This window comes from Podospora pseudoanserina, chromosome 1 (assembly GCF_035222485.1).
Source record: "Podospora pseudoanserina strain CBS 124.78 chromosome 1, whole genome shotgun sequence".
Lineage (NCBI taxonomy): Eukaryota > Fungi > Ascomycota > Sordariomycetes > Sordariales > Podosporaceae > Podospora > Podospora pseudoanserina.
In genome coordinates, this window is record NC_085920.1 from 6,089,774 (window position 1) to 6,113,460 (window position 23,687).

Sequence of the window (23,687 nt, forward strand, 5' to 3'; positions counted from 1 at the left end):
TATGTCTTTATTGTTTCTGACAAAAGTGTTTATCAGCATTTGCACATACCTAAAATTAAACCTCAACAGCGCTTACAAACAAATATCTTTATCGTTTAAAATCAAAAAAAATGAAACTCAGCAGCACTCACACACAAATATCTTCATCGTTTATAAACGAAAAAAAATGAAATTTAGCAGTGCTCACAAGTGCAAAATGCATAATCCAGGAGTGCTTACACATAAATGAATGTTTTAAATCGTTTAAAGGCAAAGAACAAAATACTACTCACCAGCACTCACACACAAACATCTTCTCCGTCTACAACCAACAAAATAAAACTTAGCAGCGCTCACAAGTGTAAAGTTTAGAATCCAGCAGCGTTTACATATGATGTCTCGATCGTTTGAAAACGAATAATAGCGCTCACAAGTGCAAAACGCATGTTTAGGCAGCGTTTACAAATGATGTCTTAGTCGTTTAAAAACGCAAAAACAAAAACTCAGCAGCTTTCACAAACGATCTCTCATGATAAAGCTTGGATGACGATTGTTCAAACATATTTACCTTTAAAAAATCTATGCAAATTCCATGTAGACTTCAGGCAAAAGACTTCAAATGCAGCATTTTTGACCAGTTTGGGGGAGGCGGGGAGGTAATGTAGGGCTTTGCAGGGCTGTGTGAGACCCCTTTTGGCCCCCATGTCAAGCAGGCAAAACTCCATTTTGGTCGACTCTTACAGCCTCAGTTGTGAACATGGCGTGTTTGAAGCTTGGTATTGAGGTTTTTGGGCGTTGAACTGAGGTGGAAGGGCTGTATTTCTGACTGTGTGCAATGTTTTAATAGCCTCGAAGAGGTCTACCATATGGGATTTGAGGCTCGGGCAATGCATCATCCCACACAAGAAGGCCTCAAAAGCCACTAAAATATGGATTTCTATGCATTAATATGCAACGTTATGTTGTTGAAGGACATCCAACTACCTCTTTCTAGCCTCCCCTAAAGCGGAGAGAACAGATTTCTGTGACGTTTTCAGACCTCGGTTGTGGAAATCCTTGGATTTGATGCCTACAATCGACAATAACGCCCACAGCCAAGGATCACAGGTCTCAAACGTAGGACTGGACGTCCAAATAGCTACATCAAGTCACAAAAAGACCTCAAAAAGTCATAGATAAATGTCCACATGTATTTGAATGTCTACAACGCTATGAATTCCCTCCCCCCCAAAACTCCTCGCCATTTACCCCCTATAAAAACAAAAGCAACATGTCCACAAATATTGCGCCCAAATCGACGTGCAAATTACCCCCTAAGATCTCCACGATATCCTCCGAGGCCTCAGAATGAAACTATTATGCATGGGAAAAACGAAAATTGCACGAGAAAGCCCAAAAAAAAAGGCGACAACAACTTGGAAACGGCTCAGAAGCCGTCGTACTCGAAAGCCGCGGCGTATTCGGGGATGGTGCCCTTCATAAGGGCGTCATCTCTGTCCGCCTGAAGCTCCATCTTCTCCGGGTCGATGAAACGGGCGGTCAGAGCGAACCGTCGCTTTCCCTCGGGGGTGACGGCGTGCTGCAAGGCTGAGTGTTAGAGATAGGTACACAAGTTGCGGTCAGGGAAGGAAGAGCGCACCTCATACAGCTTCTGGATGGTGCACCCAGCCATCACCATCATATCACCGTGCTTCATCTCCACCTCCAGAATATCCTTGTGGTTTTTCTTCCCACCGGTTTTGGTGAAACCATTGGTTCCGAAACCCTTGTTTCGCTTGGGGCGAAACCTCATCGTGCACGGCGACCCAAGTGATAGAGCGGCGACAACAGGGCCAAGCTCCTTTTCACCATCATCATGATACTGTGCAATGATAGGTTAGTACACTACAGTAAAGTCGCCAGCAACGATAACATACATTAATCTTATCATCCTCCATATAGCCCAGGGCGAGCAGCTCATTGAAGCTTTGGCTATGAGCGTCAAGCTTGGTGATGGAATCATCACCAACCTCATGATCAGCCGGGAAGTTTGCCGTGGCAGAAGACACGGCAACATTCTTGGCCCAGTTAAGACGCTTGAGAGCCTTGAGAATGGCAGCGGGGGCCTCGGCGAAGCCCTTGGACTGTACCGAGACTCCAAACTTGTAGCGGGCACCCTTGGAAATCATTGTGAGTTTGATACCCAACAATCTGACATAAGTGTTGGACTTACAAAGTTTTGCTGGAAGTGGCGGGTCAAACCTTCAAGCTTGTCTGGAAGAGGATCAGTATGATCTCCCTACTGGAAACGACATGGAATGAGTATGACTTACGACCAGCGACGGCAGCGGGGTTCCTCTTCAAACCAATATCCTCCACCTCCAAAGACCTGAATAGCTCATCTGGGCCACCAGGCCTGGCATTGATGACCTCATTCGACTGAAAAATTGTGAAGGAGCCAATAATACGTTCCTGGGCGTCGGTCAGGAAGAACTGACGAACGTTATAGTCTCCAAGGCCCATAACAGATGATCGAATGGCATATTTCTCAAGCCAGATGGTGGTGAGGGCATCGTTGGCTTGATGGCGTGATCTTCTGGACGCCATCTGCTTTGTGAAGGCCTCAACCTCAGCCTCAAGCTCTGCCTGAGGGAATGGAGTCATGGGGGCTGCCTTCTTGAACCCGCACCCTGGGATCTCGCACTGCAGCCAGTTCCAGTACCGACGTCTGCAGGCATGATGGCACTGGGGGCAGACAAACCCTCCACGAAGACCCAGCTCTGTGCCGTGGTGCTGAGAATTGACGGCGGGCAACTCGGGCATGAGCGAGGGAATGGTTCCCGTGAAAGGCTGGCGCTCGTCAAGAAAGGCTTGGCTGTAGGCCAGAGCATCGAGGTCGACCAGTTGGCCGGGCAACATCCGATAGTACATGTTGCAGCCGTATTGGAGGCAGAACCATCCAATGGTAAAAATTTGTTTACTCTCCTGGTGACAGGAAGAGCAAACTCTCATGGGACAAGTGACCGGAGTTACGATCTCCTCCTGCCCAGCAGGAATCCACCAAGACGGCGTGAAGGGGTTGGCTTTTTCGAACCGAATACGCCAGACTGAAAAGATCCTCTGAGTCTCAGGGTTTCTCAGAATTTCTTTCCACATGTATGTGATGTGGAACCAGTCGAGAACAGCGTAAGGGGCAGGCGGCTGGCAAGGGTAAAGCGGATGATTCTCACCTTCAAAGTGGGTTAGCATGCTCTGGTTCATGGAAAACCTGAATTTCACTCACCCGCAATGATAGCAATCAAAGTACGTTGCTCGTAAGCGTTCTTGATGGATCGAACGTTGGTGGCGTTGTCATCGGCGTCGCGACCACGAACCATTACGCTTCCTTCTCTCACTCGGCCACCCCCACTGTACCTAAGTTAGCAACCATAGTAAACACTACAAGGGACTACGGACCCAAAGAAGGTGGATGAGGATGAGAGTACTTACACAGTCGAAATGACAACGCTTTGGTCGAAGACATCGCCCTTTTCGACCTCCAAGTCAATCAGAAATCCCTTGGCAAGCAGACCGATGTTGTAGAGACTGCTCTTGTAGGACTTGTAGTAAGGGAGGGCCTCGCATAACCCCCCGCGGAACCTCGAGTGAATTGGAGGCGGGCCACGAGGGGCAGGCCTGGCAACAGGGACACGAGGGGCGAGCTTGACAACAGGGGCAGTCTCTTCATCCTTGTCGGCGACAGGCGCGATAGCCAGGTCAATCTTGATGTTGGCGGCCTGGGGGATGATGTCGTCAATGTATGGGTACTGAGCCACGTCCAAGATAGGACTGTAAGGGTCAATCGCGGGTAGGCCGACCACGGGAGAGCCCACCGCAGGACGACTGGCGACAAATGGGTAGACACTCGAGTCCCAAATTGGGATCTGAGAAGCCAGAGCACCACTGTTGTGGTTGTAAAAAGACAGCGGCTGTCCGGCCTGATGGGCGAGCTCGGGATGGACGAAAGGGTCGACCATCGGAGGGTTAACCAATGGAGAGTTGGCCGTGAGAAGGTTGACCACGGGCGGGATAGCGACAAAGGGGTAGGCGGCGGGATGATAGCTTTGGGTGTGAGGGTTGTACCAGTTCTGGTCAAACACCGGTTCATTCATAAAAAATTGCTGGTGGGCCAAGAAGGGGTCGACGGCACCATGGTGAGTTGCGGCTTGATGGTTAACGATGGCCCTCAGGTTAAACATGATCTTTTCAACGTAGTATTCCGAGGGCACATTGGCCAGCTGCATGTCCATTACGTCTGCTTGCATGTGGAACGGAATGACGGACTTGGCCTCGTGGTTTTCGGCTGCAGCTGGGTAGAGAGGCACGTTTTCGCGCCCCAGGTTGGGGTCAATGTTATTCTCGACATTGGCGCCACACTCGGCATTGACGAGAAAGTCAGCGTTCATGCCATTCCTGACGACAATCTCATGCTCGACGTCAACTTCGTGTTCGGCATCAATTCCGTGCTCGGCATCGATGTCAGTCTCAGCCTCGTCATCGACATCCTTGGAGTGAATCTCAGAAAATTCCCGAGTCCGCAAGCGCTTGCTGATAGATTTGGTAACCGCACGCGAATCCTCAAACTCGGGAGTGTCTTCCCGGGACCGCTTGTTGGCCCGCGGGAAGTCGTCAAAGGCACCAAACCCCTGAATAATGCTCGTCAACTTCTCTGTGGCTCGCAAGGCAGCCTGGCGCTTGGGCCTGCCAGAGACAGGCATGACAGGAGACGAGGGAGCTGAGCTCAGGGGCGAGGAGACGCCGGAAAAGACACCGCCAGCCTCAACGGAGCTTGTGCCGGTCACCTCGGTGGTCATGTCAGACATCGCTGTCAGATGTGTGCAAGTCAGCTCTGCGAGGTCAGCGAAGTAGGTAATTGGGCTGGATGGAGGTTAGTATATAGACTCGAACCAAAAAGGGGAGCCAATGAGAGGAAATTCAGGTGCTCGCAGGCATCGCGATGAACCAAAAAAACACTCTTCGTTGACGTCCCCAATGTGAAAAGAAGAACCAAGACTTGCCTTGTGAGCCCTATCACGGGTTAAGAATAGGGAATAAGACTGATTGCTGGGCAGTCGGGGCTTGATGGCTGTTTGTTTCTTGCTTCTGCTGGCTCTTGTCAAAACAGACTCTGAACAGTACCAATCATTTGGCAAAAGCAGAAAAAAAAAACTGAGACTTTCGCAAGATTTTGAACCGCTCCACGCAGGGAGAAAATCCTGAGTTGTCATGTAGTTGCTCTGCCCATCTCTGGCCATTTCTCATTGGCTGAGGTCTTTGAGATGATATTGGGATGGTATAGAAGGTGGAATGAGGAGTTTTCTCGAAGCAAAATGACTTACCGCAAGGTCCGATTGGGCTGGGAGGATCTGGGGGACTGTAAGGTTGCGCCGTGTTAGCCGCCAAGATCAACTGTGGCTTAAATACTGTTGTGCAGAGAGTACCATTCACAGAAGTCAAAATGAACCGTCGAAGACATTTTGAATTCACGATTCTTTGTGACGACGCGCGCGATAATCGTGGAGGAGTGTAGGGGAATTCAACTTACTCGACATTCACGAACGGTGCTCGCAAGCGAGCAGGCGGAGGTGGGAGGGTACGGTGGTGTTTAGGAGAAGAAGTAGAAAGGGAAAGGAAAAGGAATCAAATGGGTTGGGGAGGGTAGAGGAGCAGGGAGGTGGTCCAGGCCCCAGGTCCCAGGCACCACTCGTGCCTTCCGTCTTCACTAGCAGATAACAATGAAGAAAAACTCTTCGAGCCTCGTGGATAGCTGTGGGAGGTGGAAGGGAAGGAGGATGGACTCTGGTACCATGTAGACTAAGGGCTGGGGCCTGGCTATCTATCCTATGGACGGCTGAGGCAAGGTTTGCTCTTGCTATTCGTCCCATCCTGAGCATTACAGGACAGCAAATCTCTTCAGCAGATATGTCTATCTCGGACGCGTCTTAGAGACTGAGAAGATTAGACGAGATGATACTGGTGCTGTGATGTGTTGTTTGAAAGTGAATAATAATGACGAAGGTTGCTTGTAAATATATTGGTTTAGCTGATCTCTGTTTGATTACTTTGAACATATTGAGTCAGTTTCCTCATCAATCACCCCCCAAAGTGTCTCCAGGCCAAGTACTCCTGCGTCCTCTTTGATAGTCTTGAGTCTATGGAGACACGCAAGAAGTCGAGCATAGGATCACCCGTCCTCTACGCGCAGGGAAAGAGGTGGGTTCTTCCCAAGGTATTTGAATTGTGTGCACTGTGCCATGATCGCCGACAAAGGACCGACCCCTTCCCTTGAACAGGGAGCAAGAGCGACTGGGCTCAGCGGCACCGAATTACGTCATTCCGCTCTTTACTTCGCCAGGCAGCCACGAATTGCAATGCGCTTTTGAAAATCGAGTCAAGTCCCAGAATCATTCATGTATATCTATATTATTGTCTCTTTTCAGCTAGGTGCTGTGAGAAGACAAAAGATAATGAAGGGAGTATGCGAGAGGAACGGACTGCCTACATTGTAGGTGTTGTCTGCTCTGTGAGACATGACCAGAGCGGAGTTTCAGGCACATGGAAGCCTCGTGTGAGAGGAGTCGTCTGAAACCGTAGCCCTGTAGGACTTGAGGCTCTGCGGGAGATCGAAACCAAGCTTTTTCATATCTTGGATCATCCGATGTGGAAGGAGAGATGGAGCCCTGCTACCAACTCACCTCATATGTGAAGTTTGCCCTCTTGGTGAGAGCATACCAACAACTCACTTGTTATCTTCTTTCAAAACGGTAGAGCTTGAGAATCGGCCCAGTTCCCACCAGCTCAACTCTCTACCTGGTTTTAAACCCAATCAGAGAACCACAATAGTCATGGAGAGGTGACGAGGGTGGGCAATTGTTTGTGAATTGTACCTGCCTGGCAAGTTTTTTTCCCCAAACAAAGCGGCGATGACGTATGTTGAGAGAAATTAGGATTACGGCGACGGAAGGAACGGACTGAGGTGGCACCATTGGGGCATCTTGTGGATTCGAACACGTAAATTGGCCATCTCACTCCCACATAGTTTTGTATGTAATTCTGAATTGCCCAATAACAAACCTATTGTTCCTGAAAACGTCATCCAAGTGCCACAGAACACCGGCAATGACTCGATGTTAGCCAAATGCCTTCCGAAAGACCTGATAACCGAGGGGAGACCGGAAGTTGAGCAGTTGGTGGAACTGGCTCGTGCATGTCTCGCGGTCAGCTACCCCGCATGTCAAACAGCGCTAGAAGGGGGGTTTACCGAGGAGCTTGGGGCAAATGCGGGGGAGACTGCGGGGAAGCCTTGCAAGCGAGCAAGCGTTGGTGGGAATGGAAGCGCCAAGTCCTCAATCATGGGGAAAGTGGGCCAGAAACGGGATCGTGAACGGTTCGGGAACCCTTGTCAACTGTGTCCAAGACGGTGTAGAAGGGATCGAGGATGGCTGGGTCGTCGCCTTGTCTCAGCATTCGCATGTTATCACAGCATTGCGTGCTGTCAAAAACCCCCTCTCCTTTTCTTTTACCTCACCGACTGTGCTACGCTGAAAACCGGTTTCGTTGACGCCGAGTGGTTGAGACAGCACCACTGATCAAACACTGTTGTATCAAGAACAACATTCCCAGCCAACAGGTTCGGCTGTGCCAGTTTAACAACTAAACACACTACAACCGTGACAAAACTGCGTCAAGATGGTCTTTTACCCCCCTCCTTGGGTCCCGAAGCTCCCATTCGGTGAGGCTTACCCCAGAATCCGGTTGAGATGTAGGCAAACATGGCTAACTGGTTCATACCCAGACCCCCCTGATTCGATTACCATTGGAGAGTTTATGAAGAATGAGATCTACGGTCGTCGCCCAATTGCAAAGAGCCGGAATCCCTTCACCTGCGGCTTGACAGGCAAGACATATGGTGTAACCGAGCAGCACAACCGCACCGAGCTTCTCGCGAGGGCCTTGTCTAAGGTTATGGGCTGGGAGCCAAATGTTGATTCGCCGTGGGACAAGGTCATTGCTGTTTTCTCTGTCAATACTGTAAGTAAACGAACAAAAGGAGGTCAGGGTGCAGAATCAGGGGTGCGCGCCGAGCTTTTCGCTAACTTATCGCGTGCGTCGCCGACAGATTGACTACCTGTCTGTGCTTCATTCAGTCCACCGACTGTCCGGTATCGCTACACCTGCCAATGTCGCCTACTCAGCCGGAGAGCTTGAGCACCAGCTTCGTTCTTCAGGAGCCAAGGCACTGTTTACCTGTGTGCCAGTTTTGGAGACCGCCTTGACGGCTGCAAAGGCGGTAGGGATTCCAGATGACAAGATCTTTATCATGGATGCGCCAGTGCATTCAAAGAAACTCCCCTACAAGACTGTGGATGACTTGATTCAACTGGGTCAATCCGTACCTGAGCTCGAGCCTCTGAAATGGGTTAAGGGTCAGGGTGAGAGACAAGTGGCATTTTTGTGCTACTCCAGCGGTACTTCTGGTCTGCCAGTAAGTCGAAACAGTTGAGTCTTGGTTGGATATGGGTTCAGCTAACTGGGGCCCAGAAAGCTGTCATGATCTCGCACAAGAACGTTATTGCGAACACCATGCAGTTTTGCATCTACGACTCAGTCTCAAGAGAAAAGTTTGGGGTGGAAACACAAACGGCTTTGGGATTGCTGCCATTCAGCCATATTTATGGGCTGGTGGTCATCGCTCATTCTTCAGTTTGGAGAGGCGATGGCGTCATTGTCCTCCCCAAGTTTGATTTAACAGAGTATCTCCAGGCCATTGAAAGGTTCAAGATCAACTATCTTCCTTTGGTGAGTGTGCTTTTCGCTTCGTTTTCGGCATCTGTTAACAAACGTAGGTTCCTCCAATCGTCATCCGTATGTTGAGTAGCAGAGACATCCTCAAGAAATATGACCTGAGCAGTGTCAGACTTCTCTTTACCGGAGCAGCGCCTCTTGGAAAGGAGACAGCTGAGGAGCTCCTGAAGATCTATCCAACGTGGCATGTGGGTCAGGGATACGGCATGACTGAATCGGCTACCGTCGTATGCACCACCAGCGAACACGATATCCACCAAGGCACATCTGGGTCTCTGGTGCCAGGCACACGGGCCAAGATCATTGATCAAGACGGCAAGGAGATCACTGAGTACAACAAGCCGGGGGAGCTTTTGGTTCAGTCACCCTCCATCACTCTCGGATACCTGAACAACGAGAAGGCTACCGCCGAAGCTTATGTCTGGGATGAGGATGGAAGATGGCTGAGGACCGGCGATGAAGTCATTGTCACCAAGGCGCCCAGTGGGTATGAGCACATTACCATTGTGGACCGGCTCAAAGAGTTGATCAAGGTCAAGGTGAGTTCATCATACCCCCTTGAAAATATCGACATTGAAACTCACAACGTTATTCTGAACAGGCCCACCAAGTCGCCCCAGCCGAGCTCGAAGCCCACCTCCTCACTCACCCAGCCGTCGATGATTGCGCGGTCATTGCGGTTCCTGATGAGCGCGACGGCGAAGTACCCAAGGCTTTCGTGGTAACACCGGCGTCCATGGCCGGACGGAAGGACGAGGACATGGCGGCTGAGATTCTCAAGCATGTCCAGGATCACAAGGCGCACTACAAGTGGCTCAAGGGCGGTATTGAGTTTATCGATGCTATTCCCAAGAGCCCGAGCGGCAAGATCCTGCGTCGCTTGCTTCGGGATAAGGAGAGGGAGGCGAGGAGAGCGGCGGGCGCGAAGCTTTGAGTGGTGGCTGTTTTTGGATATTGAGTATTGTTTTGGAAAGCCATGGTAGTGTTTGCGTGTTGGATAGTAATGGAAGCTAGTATTTCGGAGAATCTTCAACCTGTTAGCCAAATTCTGGAATGCTTGTCGTTCAGAGTGGTTGAGGACTTGATCTCTACCTACAAATCATGTCGCCATCATTCAACGCCGCAGCTGATAAATCTTGCTTGCCGGTAGAGAGAGACTCTGCACAATGACTCCACAGAGCTACAAAAAGGAGATCTGGACGAGAGAGGCATTGCATGCTGAAAAATTGCAGTTGCTTTACTGGGATTTTTTTACTTTAGGCCAGTTCCCAGAACAGAGCACATTCCATCACCTAAGCACCACTTACACGACGTCTCCACCTTCCCAATTCGACCACTCAATCTCACCTCTCGCCACAGGTACCAGGTATCTTTCGACGACGTCTCGTAAGGTAAGCTATGCAAGTTGACTACCGTCCTCCTCATTAGGACTTGGCTAATGACTGGCTTGGTATGGTTGGTGCAGGAAACATGTTGCACTGCCTCGGGTCCGGTGTGCTTTTTGTCAGACCATTAACAACCGGCCACCCTTGCCCAACCCTCTACGCCAGCCAGCAAGATTCCCAAATATAAGATTCTTCACCATGCAGCTCCATGTCTACCAGGCACTATTGCAGTCTTGTCAGCATCTGATGGGGTGGATTATCTGACGGGAGAGCAATCAAGCTACACCCCCGAGGCCATGGAGACTTGTTTAGCTACTTCACAGGGTGGGGGAGACGGGGTGAGATGCCTCTACAGGGGATTTCCATCGGCCGGCAAAGAACAAGAGTGTGACAGGAGGGATTAGCCGGCGATGCTGCATGAATTCATAAACGATGAAGAGTAGGAACCGGCGACCTCGGCTGGCTACCTCCCCGGCCTCGCCGTTGACTCCCCTTCCGCTTCGGTGGCGAGATCAGCAAGGGGTTCCCGTGTAATAAGCTGGAGGATTTCTCGATTTTCGAAGGGCAAGGCAGTGTCTTGTCATCTGCCATGCCCTTATCACGACAGGGATGAGATGGGGTTTTTGAGGATGGCCATCGGGGGTGTGATCTTGACTTGGTGGATAGAGGCCGTCCAAATCACCAGGCAGCTCATAGTCATCAGGAGGTTCACCTCCTAATGTCGTGGAGACGGGGTAGACAAAGGCATCCTTACATTGAAGGAAGGCAAGGAGAGAAAGCAAGCATAGTTGCTTGGAAGGATCAGTCGGTGAGTGAAACCGTCGAAGAGCAGGTTTGAGAGGTTGTATCGGAGGGTGCAAACGAGGGCTGCTCGACTAAGTACCCCTTTGTGACGGACCTCAGGAGTGATATCTCCGGGAGATATGGCCCAAAGCCCCCTGTGCTCCCCAGCAAGAGCAGTTGTGATTGGCAGAGAGGGTCTTTTAGGTTTCCATAACTCAGCCAAAGGAACGTCACCCACCTCATTGCCCGGCGCTACCCTTAGCACCAGCCAGACCTCACTCCCTCGAGCCTATATGGTATGAATTTCTCCGGACAGTTTCCGTGGCGCGGTAGTATAGCGGTTCTTACACTCCCAAGCTAGAGCGAAGATTCAGGTTCGACTCCTGGCCCGCCACACAGCCTTTGATTTCTCAGGAAAACGTTTCCAGCGTTTCCTTTTTTTATGAGCAATAGTTTTGGTTTTATTTGTTCACCACCGCCATACCCAAGGTATAGATATTGAGCCATCCAAAGAATAGATAGCTTTTGCCACATCAACAACACCCACACAGTTCACTCATGTATCGGTCAGGGGTATATGACAGATCCGCTCTCCACCTTGGTCCATTGCAAGTCCAGAATCTTCCTCAACTTCTCGTGCGGCCCGACATCCCGTGATAATCGCCTTACATTTTGCAAATCCTTCGTCGCGAAAAAAACATTTACATCCTGGTCTTGGCTATGTTGTCGCTAGTCGCGTTACATAGTCCTGTCTGTTGGTAGTTGGGCGGCCAAAGTCTTCTTAAAGCCGTTGTAGTTGAACAGGCATGTCTGCGGCAAACCAACAAACCACAGCCAAGGGTCACGATCCTTTTCATATATCGCTTCACTGTTGTTAGGGAAGGTAACAATGCTCCTACTCGACATTGTTTCATTCGACATCACCAAAACCTTCACCGACATGCCGGATAACCGTCGAGGGAGCCATGACACGCCACGGGCAGGTTTTGCCAGAGTTGTGGTACAGGAGCCACTGCATCGTGAGTTGGTGATCGACTGATCATTTCGAAGGAGTAGGTCAGGAAAGTGGGTATAAGTATCGCGACTCGTCGGCCTCAACTCCTGCTCATCTTTCACCATCATCCCCCCTCATCAACAAACCTCAAAAGCCAAATCCAAAATCCCCTCTGCAAAGATGCAATTCTCGGTCACTCTCATTTCCTTGCTGGCTTCCCTGGCCATGGCCGCGCCTGGGAACAGTCCCGCCCCCGACTCCATCCACCTCGACCTGCCCGCTCTCAATGATGGTCTGGGATACATGATCAGCCCGGAGTTGAAGCCCGAGACCAACCAAACCATTGTCAAGAGACGCGAGGGTTGTGTTGCATGCCAGTGGTGAGTGCTTCATCGACCCATCACACCAAAGAGAAACTCACTGACAACAAACCCAGGTGCGGTGGATGTGGTGTGAACCAGGGAATGTGCTGCATGCCTATCTGCTGCCAGAAGAGCTCTATTTCGAAGGAGAGCTGCTTGAGCAGCGGATGGCACTGGTCGACCAACTGCTAAAGTCACGGGACATTTCCACAGGGGGGGTGCGAGCTGGGGAAAGGTATGGTGGTTCATCCTTTCAAGGTGTTCTGCGATATCGGTGTTATTTCGGTGAAGCAGTTTGAGCTAGAGATAGGAAGAATACGTAGGAATAGATCCTGTGATCACTTCAGCCTCCAGCAACCCAGATCATCACCCTGAGAAGAGGATCCACCTCCACTTGGAGTGGAAACTGGGATTTGCTTGTGTACTTCTCTCCACAGGTAGCTGACATTCGCGGGGGAACGCGATTCGTGGACGAACCGGTGGATTTGAGGTGACGCAACCAAGATGTGTGACAGAATTACTCTAGCTGAAGCTATTTCGGGTTGGATGTGTTAGTATGGTTCAGGACAGGAGATGAAGAAATCTGGGAAACCGGTATCGAGCCGCTTGAGACTTTGCATGCGACAACAGCAGCTATATGGCCCGTGCAGTGCTCTGCTATTCCATTATCAGTAATATGAACATATCTAGTATGAGGGCACTCTCCCTAGGTAACCCATGCTGCAAACGGAGCTGCCAAGATTGGCCTTGCCAAGCGCGGGGTGAATTGCAGATCCAAGCATCTTCCCTGGGCGCACAAATGTTGAGAAGGCCGAACATGTGCTCGTTTCTCAAGCAGTTGAGGCTTGGAGGGAGAGGGTAACGATCAGAGCAACAAAACACCAAATATACCGATTCGGAGATAGAGAGTAAGGACATACGATGGAGACGGATCTACGAATCTCAGAAGCTCAGAAGCTAGGAAGAAAGGGGATTTTTTTTTCCCCAGGGTCTCCGAGAGTGGCAAGCCCGGAGGACGAGATGCTGGATGCAGTTGCGGATGCGGGGGTGGTTGGCTTCGGCATGCCGCGGCAAAACAACTGACAGCCTCCGCTCGAGCGATGGTGTAGCTCCCTGTGGCAGCTCGCGGCTTACTTGAAGAGAAGATCTCCTGTTGCATTTTCTTTATTTTTTTCTCTCTCGAGTTGTCCCGTCCCTAATCAACAAACCCACCGTCAGCCATTGCCAGGTGCCATTGCTGCCATTGACGATGTCTGCTGTCAACCGTGGGTTGCGCCAGGCCACCAAGTCCCTGCACACACGCCTTCCCCAGCGCATCTCGCAGCGCTCCGCTCTGCCATTGTTGAGCAGCACATTTAAGACGGCCGCCCCCCTCACTCCCGCCGCCCTCCACGCCCGCAGAAGCAACTTCTCCACCATGGCCTCTCTTCAGTCTGCCGCGACCACGGCCCCTTCCCCCGCCGGGCACAAGGGCTACGATCCTGAGATCCAGGACATCGCCGACTATGTGCACAACAAGCCCATTGACTCTGAGCTTGCCGTGAGTTGAGCCTCCCGGAGCTAACCCCGCTTTGTCCCATCTTTGGCTGATGCTGACCTTTCCCCCCTGAACAGTTCGACACAGCGAGATGGGTGTTCCTCGACACTCTCGGCTGCGGTCTGGAGGGTCTCCAGTTCAAGGAGTGCACCAAGCTCCTTGGCCCTATCGTCCCAGGGACCGTCGTGCCCAACGGCACCAAGGTTCCCGGCACACCCTATCAGCTCGACCCCGTGAACGGTGCCTTCAACATTGGTGCTATGATCAGATGGCTCGACTACAACGACTGCTGGCTCGCTGCTGAGTGGGGACATCCCAGTGACAACCTGGGCGCTATCCTGGCCGTGGCTGACTGGATCACCCGTACCAACAAGGCCGGTGGTAACCTCGCTGGCGGCAAGATCTTCACCATCCGCGATGTTCTCGAGGCTATGATCAAGGCGCACGAGATTCAGGGCTGCCTTGCTCTGCTCAACTCGTTCAACAAAGTTGGTCTGGATCACGTAGTTCTCGTCAAGGTTGCCAGCACGGCTGTTGTCAGCAAGATGCTCGGCCTCAACGAGAAGCAGACTGCCGATGCCATCACCCAGGCGTGGGTTGACGGCCAGAGCTTGCGTACCTACCGCCACACCCCCAACACCATGTCCCGCAAGTCGTGGGCTGCCGGTGATGCCTGCCAGCGCGCCGTCAACCTGGCCCTGAAGGTTCTCAAGGGCGAGAGCGGTGTTCCCACCGTTCTCTCCGCCCCCGTCTGGGGCTTCTATGATGTCCTCTTCAAGGGCAAGAAGTTCGAGTTCCAGCGCCCCTATGGCAGCTACGTCATGGAGAACGTCCTGTTCAAGGTGTCCTACCCTGCCGAGTTCCACTCTCAGACCGCTGTCGAGGCCTCTGAGAAGATCCACGCCCAACTGAAGGCCATGGGCAAGTCTGCCGCCGATATCAAGGAGATCACCTGCAGGACACACGAGGCCTGCGTCCGCATCATCGACAAGCAGTTCAAGCCCATGGATAACTTCGCCGATCGTGACCACTGCATCCAGTACATGTGCTCCGTCATGCTCGTCTTCGGCCGTCTTACTGCCAACGACTACGTTGACGGCAGCGAGGCTGCCACCTCCCCTCTGGTCGAGTCTCTTCGCAAGAAGATCAAGTGCGTTGAGGACCCCCAGTTCACCGCCGACTACCATGACCCCGCTCTCCGCACCATCAGCAACGGCCTCACCGTTGAGCTCAACGACGGCACCGTCCTCCCCGAGGTTGTCATTGAGGCTCCTCTCGGCCACCGTCTCCGTCGTGAGGAGGCCAAGCCAGTGATCATGGCCAAGTACAAGCGTCACTTGGAGCCTCACTACAGCGCCGAGAAGGTGCAGGAGCTCCTTGAGCTCGGCCAGAACCCCAAGAAGCTCGAGGCTATGGAGGTTGACCAATATGTGGATTTGTATGTTAGCGAGAACAGCAAGTTTGTCAACTAGAGAGTGACAGACAGGCTCAAAATAGACTTTACTAAATGTAAATACAAAAAAAATTAATTTTATTTATATATACCCTCATGTTGACACTGTATCGCTGACTCGGGACGTTGTTTCGGCCCGCCCCACTGTCGGGACGGGGTTGCACAGCCCCTGGTTGAGTCCCTTGACGGTTCGGGTACCGGCACACAGTGCATCCCCGGCGCCCGGGCGCCACTGGACTTTTGGTGGGGCTCCGGACTCGTCACAGCACTGCGCCACCCTGTAACCTTTCTTGCAACCTTTGACCAACACCACAATACTTCTGTTGACTGCAACGACAAGCGCCAGACTTGAGACGACATTTCCTTTTACTGCAGAACGAACCCTAACGATTCTCCAGTAAACTTCACCGAACTCAGTCATCATGGTCTCCGAAGACCGCCAAAGAGTCATTGAGACCAACCGGTCTTTGCGCAACATCAAGAATGTAGGCAACTCTCCCCTCAACCACATCACAAACGCCCATCTAACCTGTGTTTTCTGATTATAGGAACTCGAATCCCTCCTCGAAAAAGGTGTAATCACCGACGAAGCCTACGACACCATCTCGGGCCTCCTCCCCGCCGAGTCGTCGTTCAACTCGCGGTCTACCCCCGCCCCTCGCACCAATCCCTCCTCCCTTCCCACTCCAGCTGCCACCCCATCCGCCGCTGTCCCTCCCACAGCAGCAATGGCAGCCCTGTCAGTAGGCGGCAACCCCAACCCTCCCCCTTCATACGCCCAGTCTACCGGCCCCCCTGCCCTCCCGGGTCGGAACCCTCCCCCTGCTAGTGCCCCGACCAAACCGATCATCGCCCACGCGAGAGCGCTTTACAAGTACAATGCCGCCGACGCGAGAGACTGTAGCTTCGACAAGGACGATAGGGTTGCTGTGTTTGAGTATATGAATGCGGATTGGTGGATGGGGAGGAATCAACGGACGGGGCAGGAGGGGATTTTCCCACGGTCTTACGTTGTGGTGGAGGACGAAAAGGCTGCTCAACCTGCGGCGGTTCTTTATCCTCCCCAACAGCCGGTCTATGGTCAGCCTGCTCCGGGGGCGTATGGAGGGGGTTATCCGGGTGCGCCACCGCCCGGGCAGCCGTATCAGCCGCATGATCAGGGGCAGCAACAGCAGGGAGAAGAAGGGGGGAGTAAGATGGGTGAGCATGGGAAGAAGTTTGGGAAGAAATTGGGCAATGCGGCGATTTTTGGAGCGGGTGCGACGATCGGGTCCAATATTGTGAACTCTATCTTTTAAGGGGTGGGATTGGAGATGGATGGGTCTCAATGGACAAGAGACTGTGAAGGGGAAAGGATGTATCTTTCTTGACTTTCACTTATCACCTTTACACCTGAAGCCTTTTTTTTTCCTTTTTTCTTTTTGCGTCTTTGGGACTCTTCATCATATCATGTTAAGCCACGCCATGTTCAGAGTAGGGTTTGGGAGTTTGGGATTCATGTTGATTTCTTACGCTAGGTTGGGATAATCTATCTTTTATTTTGTGAGAGATGCGGGAGTGGTATTGGTTGAATGTTGCTAGACATGGAAAAACCAGATAAAACAGTATTCAAACGTTATGGTTCCTAAAGCGGGATAGATCGTTGCCGGGAGAAGTGTGAGAATATGTCTGTAAGGAAGTACTGATATGATGGTTTGCCAACTTGGTAGTGATTCGGTTTCTGACTGTCACATGTCATCGACATGTAACCTAATTCTGTTGGTCAAAACATGAACAAGTAACAGCATCAGTGGTTTAGTGGTAAAATCCATCGTTGCCATCGATGGGCCCCGTGTTCGATTCACGGCTGATGCACAACAGCTTATCTTTTGTTCTTTCCTTGCATTTTTTTCTTCTCCACTTTGCCCAACAGAGAGTGTCTGATTATTTTTTTGGGGGGGACAGATTGGGGGTTTGATGTGATTTTTGCTGGATTTCCACCCATGTAAAGTTCGATTTGTGAAGGTTGTGGGAGTGGACAGATGCCCGTCGTCGTGGTCGAGACCAATTCAAATTCTCCGTTTTACCCAGCCACAAAGGATGGTGCCATCTGGAGAAGCTATGTTGTTGTTGGTGCGTCGTATAGGCGAAAGCACCTGCTGGCAGGGCGGGGACCAGTCCAGGGGAAGGGGATGCACGCTGTCGGTCCAGACCTTACCCATACCAGAATAGCCCCAACCAACCATTGGAATGCTACTGGGCGAACTCCGAAAAGGGTTGTTGCAAGCACCCTTGTCACATCACCAACCCCAGGTGGAAAATGTGTGTACACAGTCAGCCGTCTGCGGCAGTGCCTTACTTTGGCTTGCCGACAGTTTGGTCTCTTTTATTTAAGAAAGTGAGATGGTCTGAATTCGGCCCTCCTCCTCATCTCAGCTGACAGGTTGGTTTCTTTTTGACATACAACCCAAGTTTTGTTAATCTTCCCTCTCCAACCTTCTCATATGCACTGTTTCGGAGGGCTGTTGTTCTCTTTGACGCTCACACAACCGACATCCCACACTTTTCCAATGTGGATTGTAAAAATACCACTGTGACAAACGAGACAACCATCATCACCCGCTGCAGGGCGTGTGAACCTCGCAGCAATGTCTCGAGATCTCTCCCCGGCGCACTCCGGCTTGTCCTCCGGCGCCGCGGTAGAGTCCGACGTCAAATCAACCCTCACCACCGCCGGCAGCATCAGCAAACGCCCCTTGATCGGCAAACGCCACGCCAGCACCCGGTCTGACGCCTCCGGTCTTCTACCATCAGAACCAGGATCACACCCCGACTCCCCATTATCACCACCCTCCCCCGGCTCCGACTCGGAAGAAGACACCTACCCCGAAGGCGGCCTCCGCGCCTGGCTCGTCGTCTTCGGCAGCTGGCTCGCCCTCTTTGCCTCCCTCGGCCTGATGAACGTCATGGCCACATTTGACACTTACCTCTCGGCGCGCCACCTCGTCGACCACGACAACGGCACCGTGGGCGGGATTATTTCTCTGTACACCATCCTCAGCTTCACTCTGGGGATATACGTCGGTCCGGTATTCGACAAACACGGCCCGCGGTGGCCGATTGTCGGGGGGAGTGTTTGTCTTTTCGCGGCGTTGATCGTGGTCAGCATATCGACCAACTACTGGCATTTGCTGGTGGCGTTTGCGGTGTTCAGCGGTCTGGGGAGCGCCTTGCTCTTCACGCCGTCGATCGCGGCGATAGGACATTTCTTCAACGAGAGGAGGGGGTTAGCCACCGGGGTGGCGACTACGGCGGGGAGCGTGAGCGCGGTGATGTTTCCGTATGTTGTGCAGGAGTTGTTTGTCATGGTTGGGTGGCCGTGGACGATGAGAGCGTTGGCGTTGATTTGTCTTGGGGTTGCGGTGGGGGCGAACTTCTTGATTAGATCGAGGTTACCGCCGGCGAAGCATGCCAAGATCACTCCCAGTGTGAGGGTTTTCCAGACAAAGGGGTTTGGGTTGACGCTGGGGGCGGTTTTTCTGATGCAGTTTGCGGGGTTTGTGCCGCTGAGTTATCTTTCGGGGTATGTGCTTGCCAAGGGGTTCGGGCAGGAGTTTTCGTTTGATGTTGTGACGGTGTTGAATGCCAGTTCGGCGTTTGGGAGGGTGGCGGGTGGTTGGTTGGGGGATTGGGTTGGGGTCTATAATGCGAATGTGGTGTTTTCGGTGGTGGCTTCTATCGCGTGTTTTGCGGTTTGGTTGCCTGTTGAGGAAGGAAAGGCCGGGATGATTGGGTTTGCGGTTTTGTTTGGGTTTACGTCTGGGAGTAATGTTAGTTTGATGCCGGTTACGGTAGGGAAACTGTGTGGGACGAGGGAGTATGGGAGGTATTATGGGACGGTGTATACTATTGTTAGTCTTGGGGTTTTGGTTGCTATTCCTATTGCTGGGAAGTTGGTGTTGGGGAGTAGGGGCAGTTGGGATGGGTTGATTGTTTTGACGGGGGTGGCGTATCTTGCTTCGGCGGTGGTGTTTGCGGTTGCGAAGATGTCGATTGTAGGGTGGAGATCGAAGCCTTGGGTGATTTTTTGAGGTGAAAGGAAGGGGGTGGTGTATGAAGTTATGATCTTGCTTTCGGCTTTTATTTCATTTCGGGAAGCGGTGTCACTGGCCGCAAGCTTTGTAACACGCTCAGAAGGGGAGCTAATCTACGATACCACAGCATGGCATGTATATAAAGTGCGCTCACACAGCGAGTCTACAGTTTTCTTGCATACCAGTCAGGTTGTTTGAACAGAGATACCATATCAAGTCCTTCGCGCGAAGATACACATCAGAGACCTTCCTACTCAGCGAGTTATACACTGGGAAATCCAAATTACTACCTTCTACTGCATGAACGTGAAACATTTCATACCCCCACCTTCATCGCTCAAGGCGAAGAATATATTCCCCTCGTCCCCTCCCCCATCCCCGTAGCCAAGCTGACACTCCTAGGCGTAACTGGCAACCCCATCTGCCCCCTCCTCTTCATGGTATTACTACTACTCCCCCCAAGCCTCTGCCCAGGACTCCCCAACCCAGGACTCCCCAACCCAGGACTCCCCAACCCAGGACTCCCCAACCTAGGACTCCCCTGCCCACCACCAATATCCAACCTCCCACCACCCCTCGAAGCGCAACCATCAACTCCATACACCCCTGACCCCTTATTAACCCCCCTCAATCCCTCCACCATCCCCGGCCCAAAGCTCAAAATCTTCTTCCCTAGCGCCTCCCTGATTTGTATCCCCAGGTTCGTCCACTTGTTGAACAAGCTCTTGCACGTCGACCATATCGGACCATTTTCACTGTAATTGAGCGGCGATGAAGAAGACAGCATTGAGCGCAGAATGTCCGTTTGCTGGAGGACAGAGCTCGTTTTGGAGATGAGGTCTTCGAATAGGGGTACCATGGTGGATGATCGCAGTAAGTCGGTGGTTGTGGCGTTGTTGATGACGGATGAGAAGAGGTTGTCGAGGGACGGGAGGAAGGTGTGGATTAGGGTTGTGAGGTTGCGGAGGGAGGTGAGAAAGGCGGTTAGCTGGAGGGTTATGGGGGTCGTGACGTTGAATGTGGTGTTGGTGGATGAGGGGGTTGGGAGGCTGGGGAGGGGCGTTGATAGGGGTGGCGGGGAGGCGAAACGGCGGTCGTCGCTGTCGTCGTCGTTGGAGGAGACGGCGGAAGTGAAAGAGTCGGCTGATTTAGCGGTTTGAGGGATGACGGCTATGGTTGTTGTTGGGTAGCTTTGGGAGGTGGATCGCGATGATGAAACAGAGACGGCCACAGAGTTCGACTTGGGACGGTAAGGGATATCGGTGCGGACTTGCATAGGTGTCTTGGGGGTGATGGCCGCTCGTTTTGCACGAAGAGACGATGGCTGTTGCGGCTGAGGCGTTTGGGACCTGGGCGTCATTGGCAATGGCTGCGATGGTTGCCGACGACGGACAGAAGGAGGTGTCACTGGTGGTGGTTGGGAAGGACGAGCAGTCAGGATGTTGTTGCGGTTATTCAAAGGCCGGCTGGAAATGGCCACGCGCAGCTCCATGATGCCATGATAAACCTGCATGAGAAAGGTGCGCATATATCGGGGATCTCCATTGTCGACCAGTAAATCAACATTGCTGGCCAGCCGAGCACAAATCTGGACGTAGGCCAATATCAAGGCTGTGTAAGCGCGTTGCATAGGCCCGTAGTCTCGTGCTGATGTCCGACCGCCTGACGACAGTTCAAAATCCTGGATTGCCTGCTCCAGCTCTTCAAAGTACTTGTGGGTGTTGTAAAAGATCATCTCGAGACTGGAGCGCCGTGAAGTCCCGTCGTTGGTCAAACTCATTAATGTTTGTACGCACAAATGGATCTGATAAATGGAATATAGAACCCCTTTGAAAAACTCCAAGACCGGGTCTGGAATTTGAGATTGATAACGACGTATTGGCAGAGCGGAAAGCTCGCGAACACACAGCGGCCTCTGTAGAGACGGTTCTTCCGGACTGAAAGGATTGGAGAAGGTCGGCGCACCACTGTAACTGAAACCGCGAAAATGACTGCTAAGCCGGTTCATATTGGGCACATCTGTCGAAAGGCTTGAAGCCGAAGACGGCGCAAGAAAAGAGCTTGCTGATCCAGGGGTGATAGTCCTAGAAGAGATGGTAGACTCTGTCGTGCGAGAAGATGCCGTATCTGGTCTCTTCGGCTCCGGTGATACGGCCGGCTGCTCAGGCGGGCTCCGTAGATCGTCACTCGATGCCGTCATTGTCAGTGGTATCATTCCCGACGGTCTCCTGGTGAACCCATTGCTGTACTGAGAAAGAGACCGTCTGCTGGAAACCCTCGGTGGTCTAGACAAAGATGCAGATCTCGATCCTGGCGAGGATGCAATTCCGGATCCATTTACCTTGACCGGAAACCGGCCGCCTCGGCGTGATGGCACTCGCGGTGTATCAGCACTCTCACTCGACTCATCCCCCGTCTCTGTATCAGCCATCCCTTCAATGATACTCACACTGACACTCCGAGCTAGGAATTTCTTGATACGCTCAGTCACAACACGGTCTGCCTCGCTCTCGGCCAGAGCCCCACTGGACTGTTGATCCTGGACCGTTGGTAGCTGCAAGACCTCCTTGGGAGGGTAGATGATCGGATTGCCCGTGAACCTCAGCCGCTGAAGGGAGACCATATTCGCCATGCTAGCGGGAAGTCTTGTAATTTGGTTCTCCTGAACCGAAAGCGCCTTGAGCGAAGTCAGCTTGGAAATCTCGGGAGGGAGCTCCCTCAACCGATTCCTTCCCACATCGAGGAACTCCAATGATATTAGATCACATAACTGTAGCTGTGGTCAGCATTAAGGCCTCAGATCCAGGTCAAGCAGTACTCACTGCCAAAGGAAAGACCTCGAACGCATTGTTCCTCGCCGCGAGGTACCTCAAAGATGTACATTGCGAGAACCTCGGTGGAAGTCCCTTCAAGGCATTGTGTGATAGCGCGAGCCTTTCAACCCCTGTCCTCAGGATATCGACAACCTCATCAGGTAAAACAGGAATGTTTTTCCCAATCAAATCTAGCGTGATTCCCGAACCAGTTGCCCCAGTGGTCCCTGACACCGGCGTTCTTGTCTCCTCATCTTCAATCGCTTTTCTCCTAGCCTCCCGAACGAGAGCAACGACCTGATTTGGCGAAAGCAACGGCCCAGTGTTGGCATTACTCGCATTGGGTGATGTACCCCTCGATGTACTCTGCCCTGTCGACAAAGGCGGGAATCGCTGCTGCTGCTGATGAAGTTGATGTGCTCTCGAAAGCGGCATCCCACCTCCAGAGACCGACCGGGCTGCCATCGGGGGAGCCTTGCGATGGGTGTCCATTCTTTATCAATAAGTCAAACTCGATTCAGAAATTAACAATGCAAACCCCAACTGAAAATTTCATCAGTGGCAGTATCAACGGAAACGCATATCTCAAAACTGAGAACCACTGTGTAAGAAGAGAGCTGACTGATCGATCCCGTCGCTGTGCTGTGTGCTGCCGTGCTTACCTCCTGCAGCACCATATCTCTAACCCTTCTGTGCCAGCCTGCCGCGCTGTACAACACAGCCAATCCTGGCACATCCTCGCGTGCTTGCTGCAAATCCCGCCAGCTCTCAGCCGTGTTTCTTGCGTTGCGTTGCCTGCCGCTGGGCGGGTGACGAGCAGCCCCCAATTACACACGAGGGCGCGGCCAGTGAACTGTCATGAATTCCATACCATCAAAGCTAAAGATCACCCACTCCACCAAAAATATACATGAAGCCCCTCTCGATTTGTGTTTGGATCCAAAGCTTCCATAGTGGATATTTCCGATTATTCTTGTTATGAGAGTTTAGCAAAAAATCATAGTTTTGAGTTCGTGGAAGACATCTCCAGCCGAGTCTGCATTATTCTGTAGCCACAGAAACTCACCCATGTGCACGGGCCAACCATGGGTAACTAACCATCACCTCCATCCTCCCACTATCCGTCCGCTCACAACTCAATGACATGAAACTCGGCAACAAAATCACCCGAACACATGTCACTATCATGCGTGTCACCACTTCTTCAACTCATTCGTCCCAGCTCATAATTTTGAGCATTCTATGGGAATCCCTCTCACAGGGGAAGCTGCCTCACTTACATGTCCCATGAGCTGTAGATATGTCGTGCGACGATCATTTTGCCTTTGTGGTGTGTGTTGGCCCCCTCTCACTCGCTCATGTTGTGACCAGCAGCCTTGTGAGCTGGCCCATCAGTCAGTCATCGGATGTAAGTGAGATTACAGCTGTCATCTCATCATGTGACCTCGCTCCTGTTGTGTTGCATGAGGTAGGGTGTTCCAATGA

The 23,687-nt window shown here is 52.0% G+C and overlaps 7 protein-coding genes and 1 non-coding gene across 8 annotated transcripts; 6 read left to right on the top strand and 2 right to left on the bottom strand.

Moving 5' to 3' along the window:
- Positions 1–1,224: 1,224 nt before the first annotated feature.
- On the bottom strand, positions 1,225–5,765 carry QC764_117260 (uncharacterized protein). Its single transcript, XM_062942986.1, has 10 exons — positions 5,543–5,765; positions 5,337–5,371; positions 5,016–5,100; positions 3,448–4,875; positions 3,242–3,366; positions 2,292–3,188; positions 2,192–2,232; positions 1,896–2,135; positions 1,619–1,840; positions 1,225–1,558 (listed from the first exon to the last, which is right to left on the bottom strand). Exons 4-10 carry the CDS (start codon positions 4,818–4,820, stop codon positions 1,406–1,408), a joined length of 3,051 nt encoding a protein of 1,016 aa, XP_062806036.1. The 5' UTR covers positions 4,821–4,875; positions 5,016–5,100; positions 5,337–5,371; positions 5,543–5,765; the 3' UTR covers positions 1,225–1,405.
- A 1,197-nt stretch (positions 5,766–6,962) lies between these two features.
- QC764_117270 (uncharacterized protein) lies at positions 6,963–9,921 on the top strand. Its single transcript, XM_062942987.1, has 6 exons — positions 6,963–7,729; positions 7,793–8,028; positions 8,117–8,482; positions 8,539–8,796; positions 8,844–9,341; positions 9,404–9,921. Exons 1-6 carry the CDS (start codon positions 7,687–7,689, stop codon positions 9,734–9,736), a joined length of 1,734 nt encoding a protein of 577 aa, XP_062806037.1. The 5' UTR covers positions 6,963–7,686; the 3' UTR covers positions 9,737–9,921.
- Positions 9,922–11,859: 1,938 nt separating this feature from the next.
- Positions 11,860–12,348, top strand: QC764_117275 (uncharacterized protein; the record flags this gene model as incomplete). The annotated part of the gene is made up of 2 exons (XM_062942988.1): positions 11,860–11,989; positions 12,119–12,348. The coding sequence occupies 2 exons, from the start codon at positions 11,860–11,862 to the stop codon at positions 12,346–12,348; spliced, it is 360 nt and encodes a 119-aa protein (XP_062806038.1).
- A 779-nt stretch (positions 12,349–13,127) lies between these two features.
- On the top strand, positions 13,128–15,413 carry PDH1 (ATP-binding cassette transporter CGR1). Its single transcript, XM_062942989.1, has 2 exons — positions 13,128–13,866; positions 13,941–15,413. Exons 1-2 carry the CDS (start codon positions 13,576–13,578, stop codon positions 15,333–15,335), a joined length of 1,686 nt encoding a protein of 561 aa, XP_062806039.1. The 5' UTR covers positions 13,128–13,575; the 3' UTR covers positions 15,336–15,413.
- Positions 15,414–15,589: 176 nt separating this feature from the next.
- On the top strand, positions 15,590–17,028 carry PIN3 (protein that induces appearance of [PIN+] prion when overproduced). The gene is made up of 2 exons (XM_062942990.1): positions 15,590–15,801; positions 15,865–17,028. Exons 1-2 carry the CDS (start codon positions 15,739–15,741, stop codon positions 16,612–16,614), a joined length of 813 nt encoding a protein of 270 aa, XP_062806040.1. The 5' UTR covers positions 15,590–15,738; the 3' UTR covers positions 16,615–17,028.
- A 71-nt stretch (positions 17,029–17,099) lies between these two features.
- Positions 17,100–17,170, top strand: QC764_0020500. Its single transcript has one exon. It is a non-coding gene; the product is annotated as a tRNA-Gly (tRNA).
- Positions 17,171–17,943: 773 nt separating this feature from the next.
- Positions 17,944–19,386, top strand: QC764_117300 (uncharacterized protein; the record flags this gene model as incomplete). Its single annotated transcript, XM_062942991.1, has 1 exon — positions 17,944–19,386. The coding sequence occupies one exon, from the start codon at positions 17,944–17,946 to the stop codon at positions 19,384–19,386; it is 1,443 nt and encodes a 480-aa protein (XP_062806041.1).
- A 340-nt stretch (positions 19,387–19,726) lies between these two features.
- On the bottom strand, positions 19,727–23,415 carry SOG2_1 (RAM signaling network component; the record flags this gene model as incomplete). Its single annotated transcript, XM_062942992.1, has 3 exons — positions 23,074–23,415; positions 22,212–22,951; positions 19,727–22,159 (listed from the first exon to the last, which is right to left on the bottom strand). Exons 2-3 carry the CDS (start codon positions 22,692–22,694, stop codon positions 19,727–19,729), a joined length of 2,916 nt encoding a protein of 971 aa, XP_062806042.1. The 5' UTR covers positions 22,695–22,951; positions 23,074–23,415.
- Between the last annotated feature and the right edge of the window lie 272 nt (positions 23,416–23,687).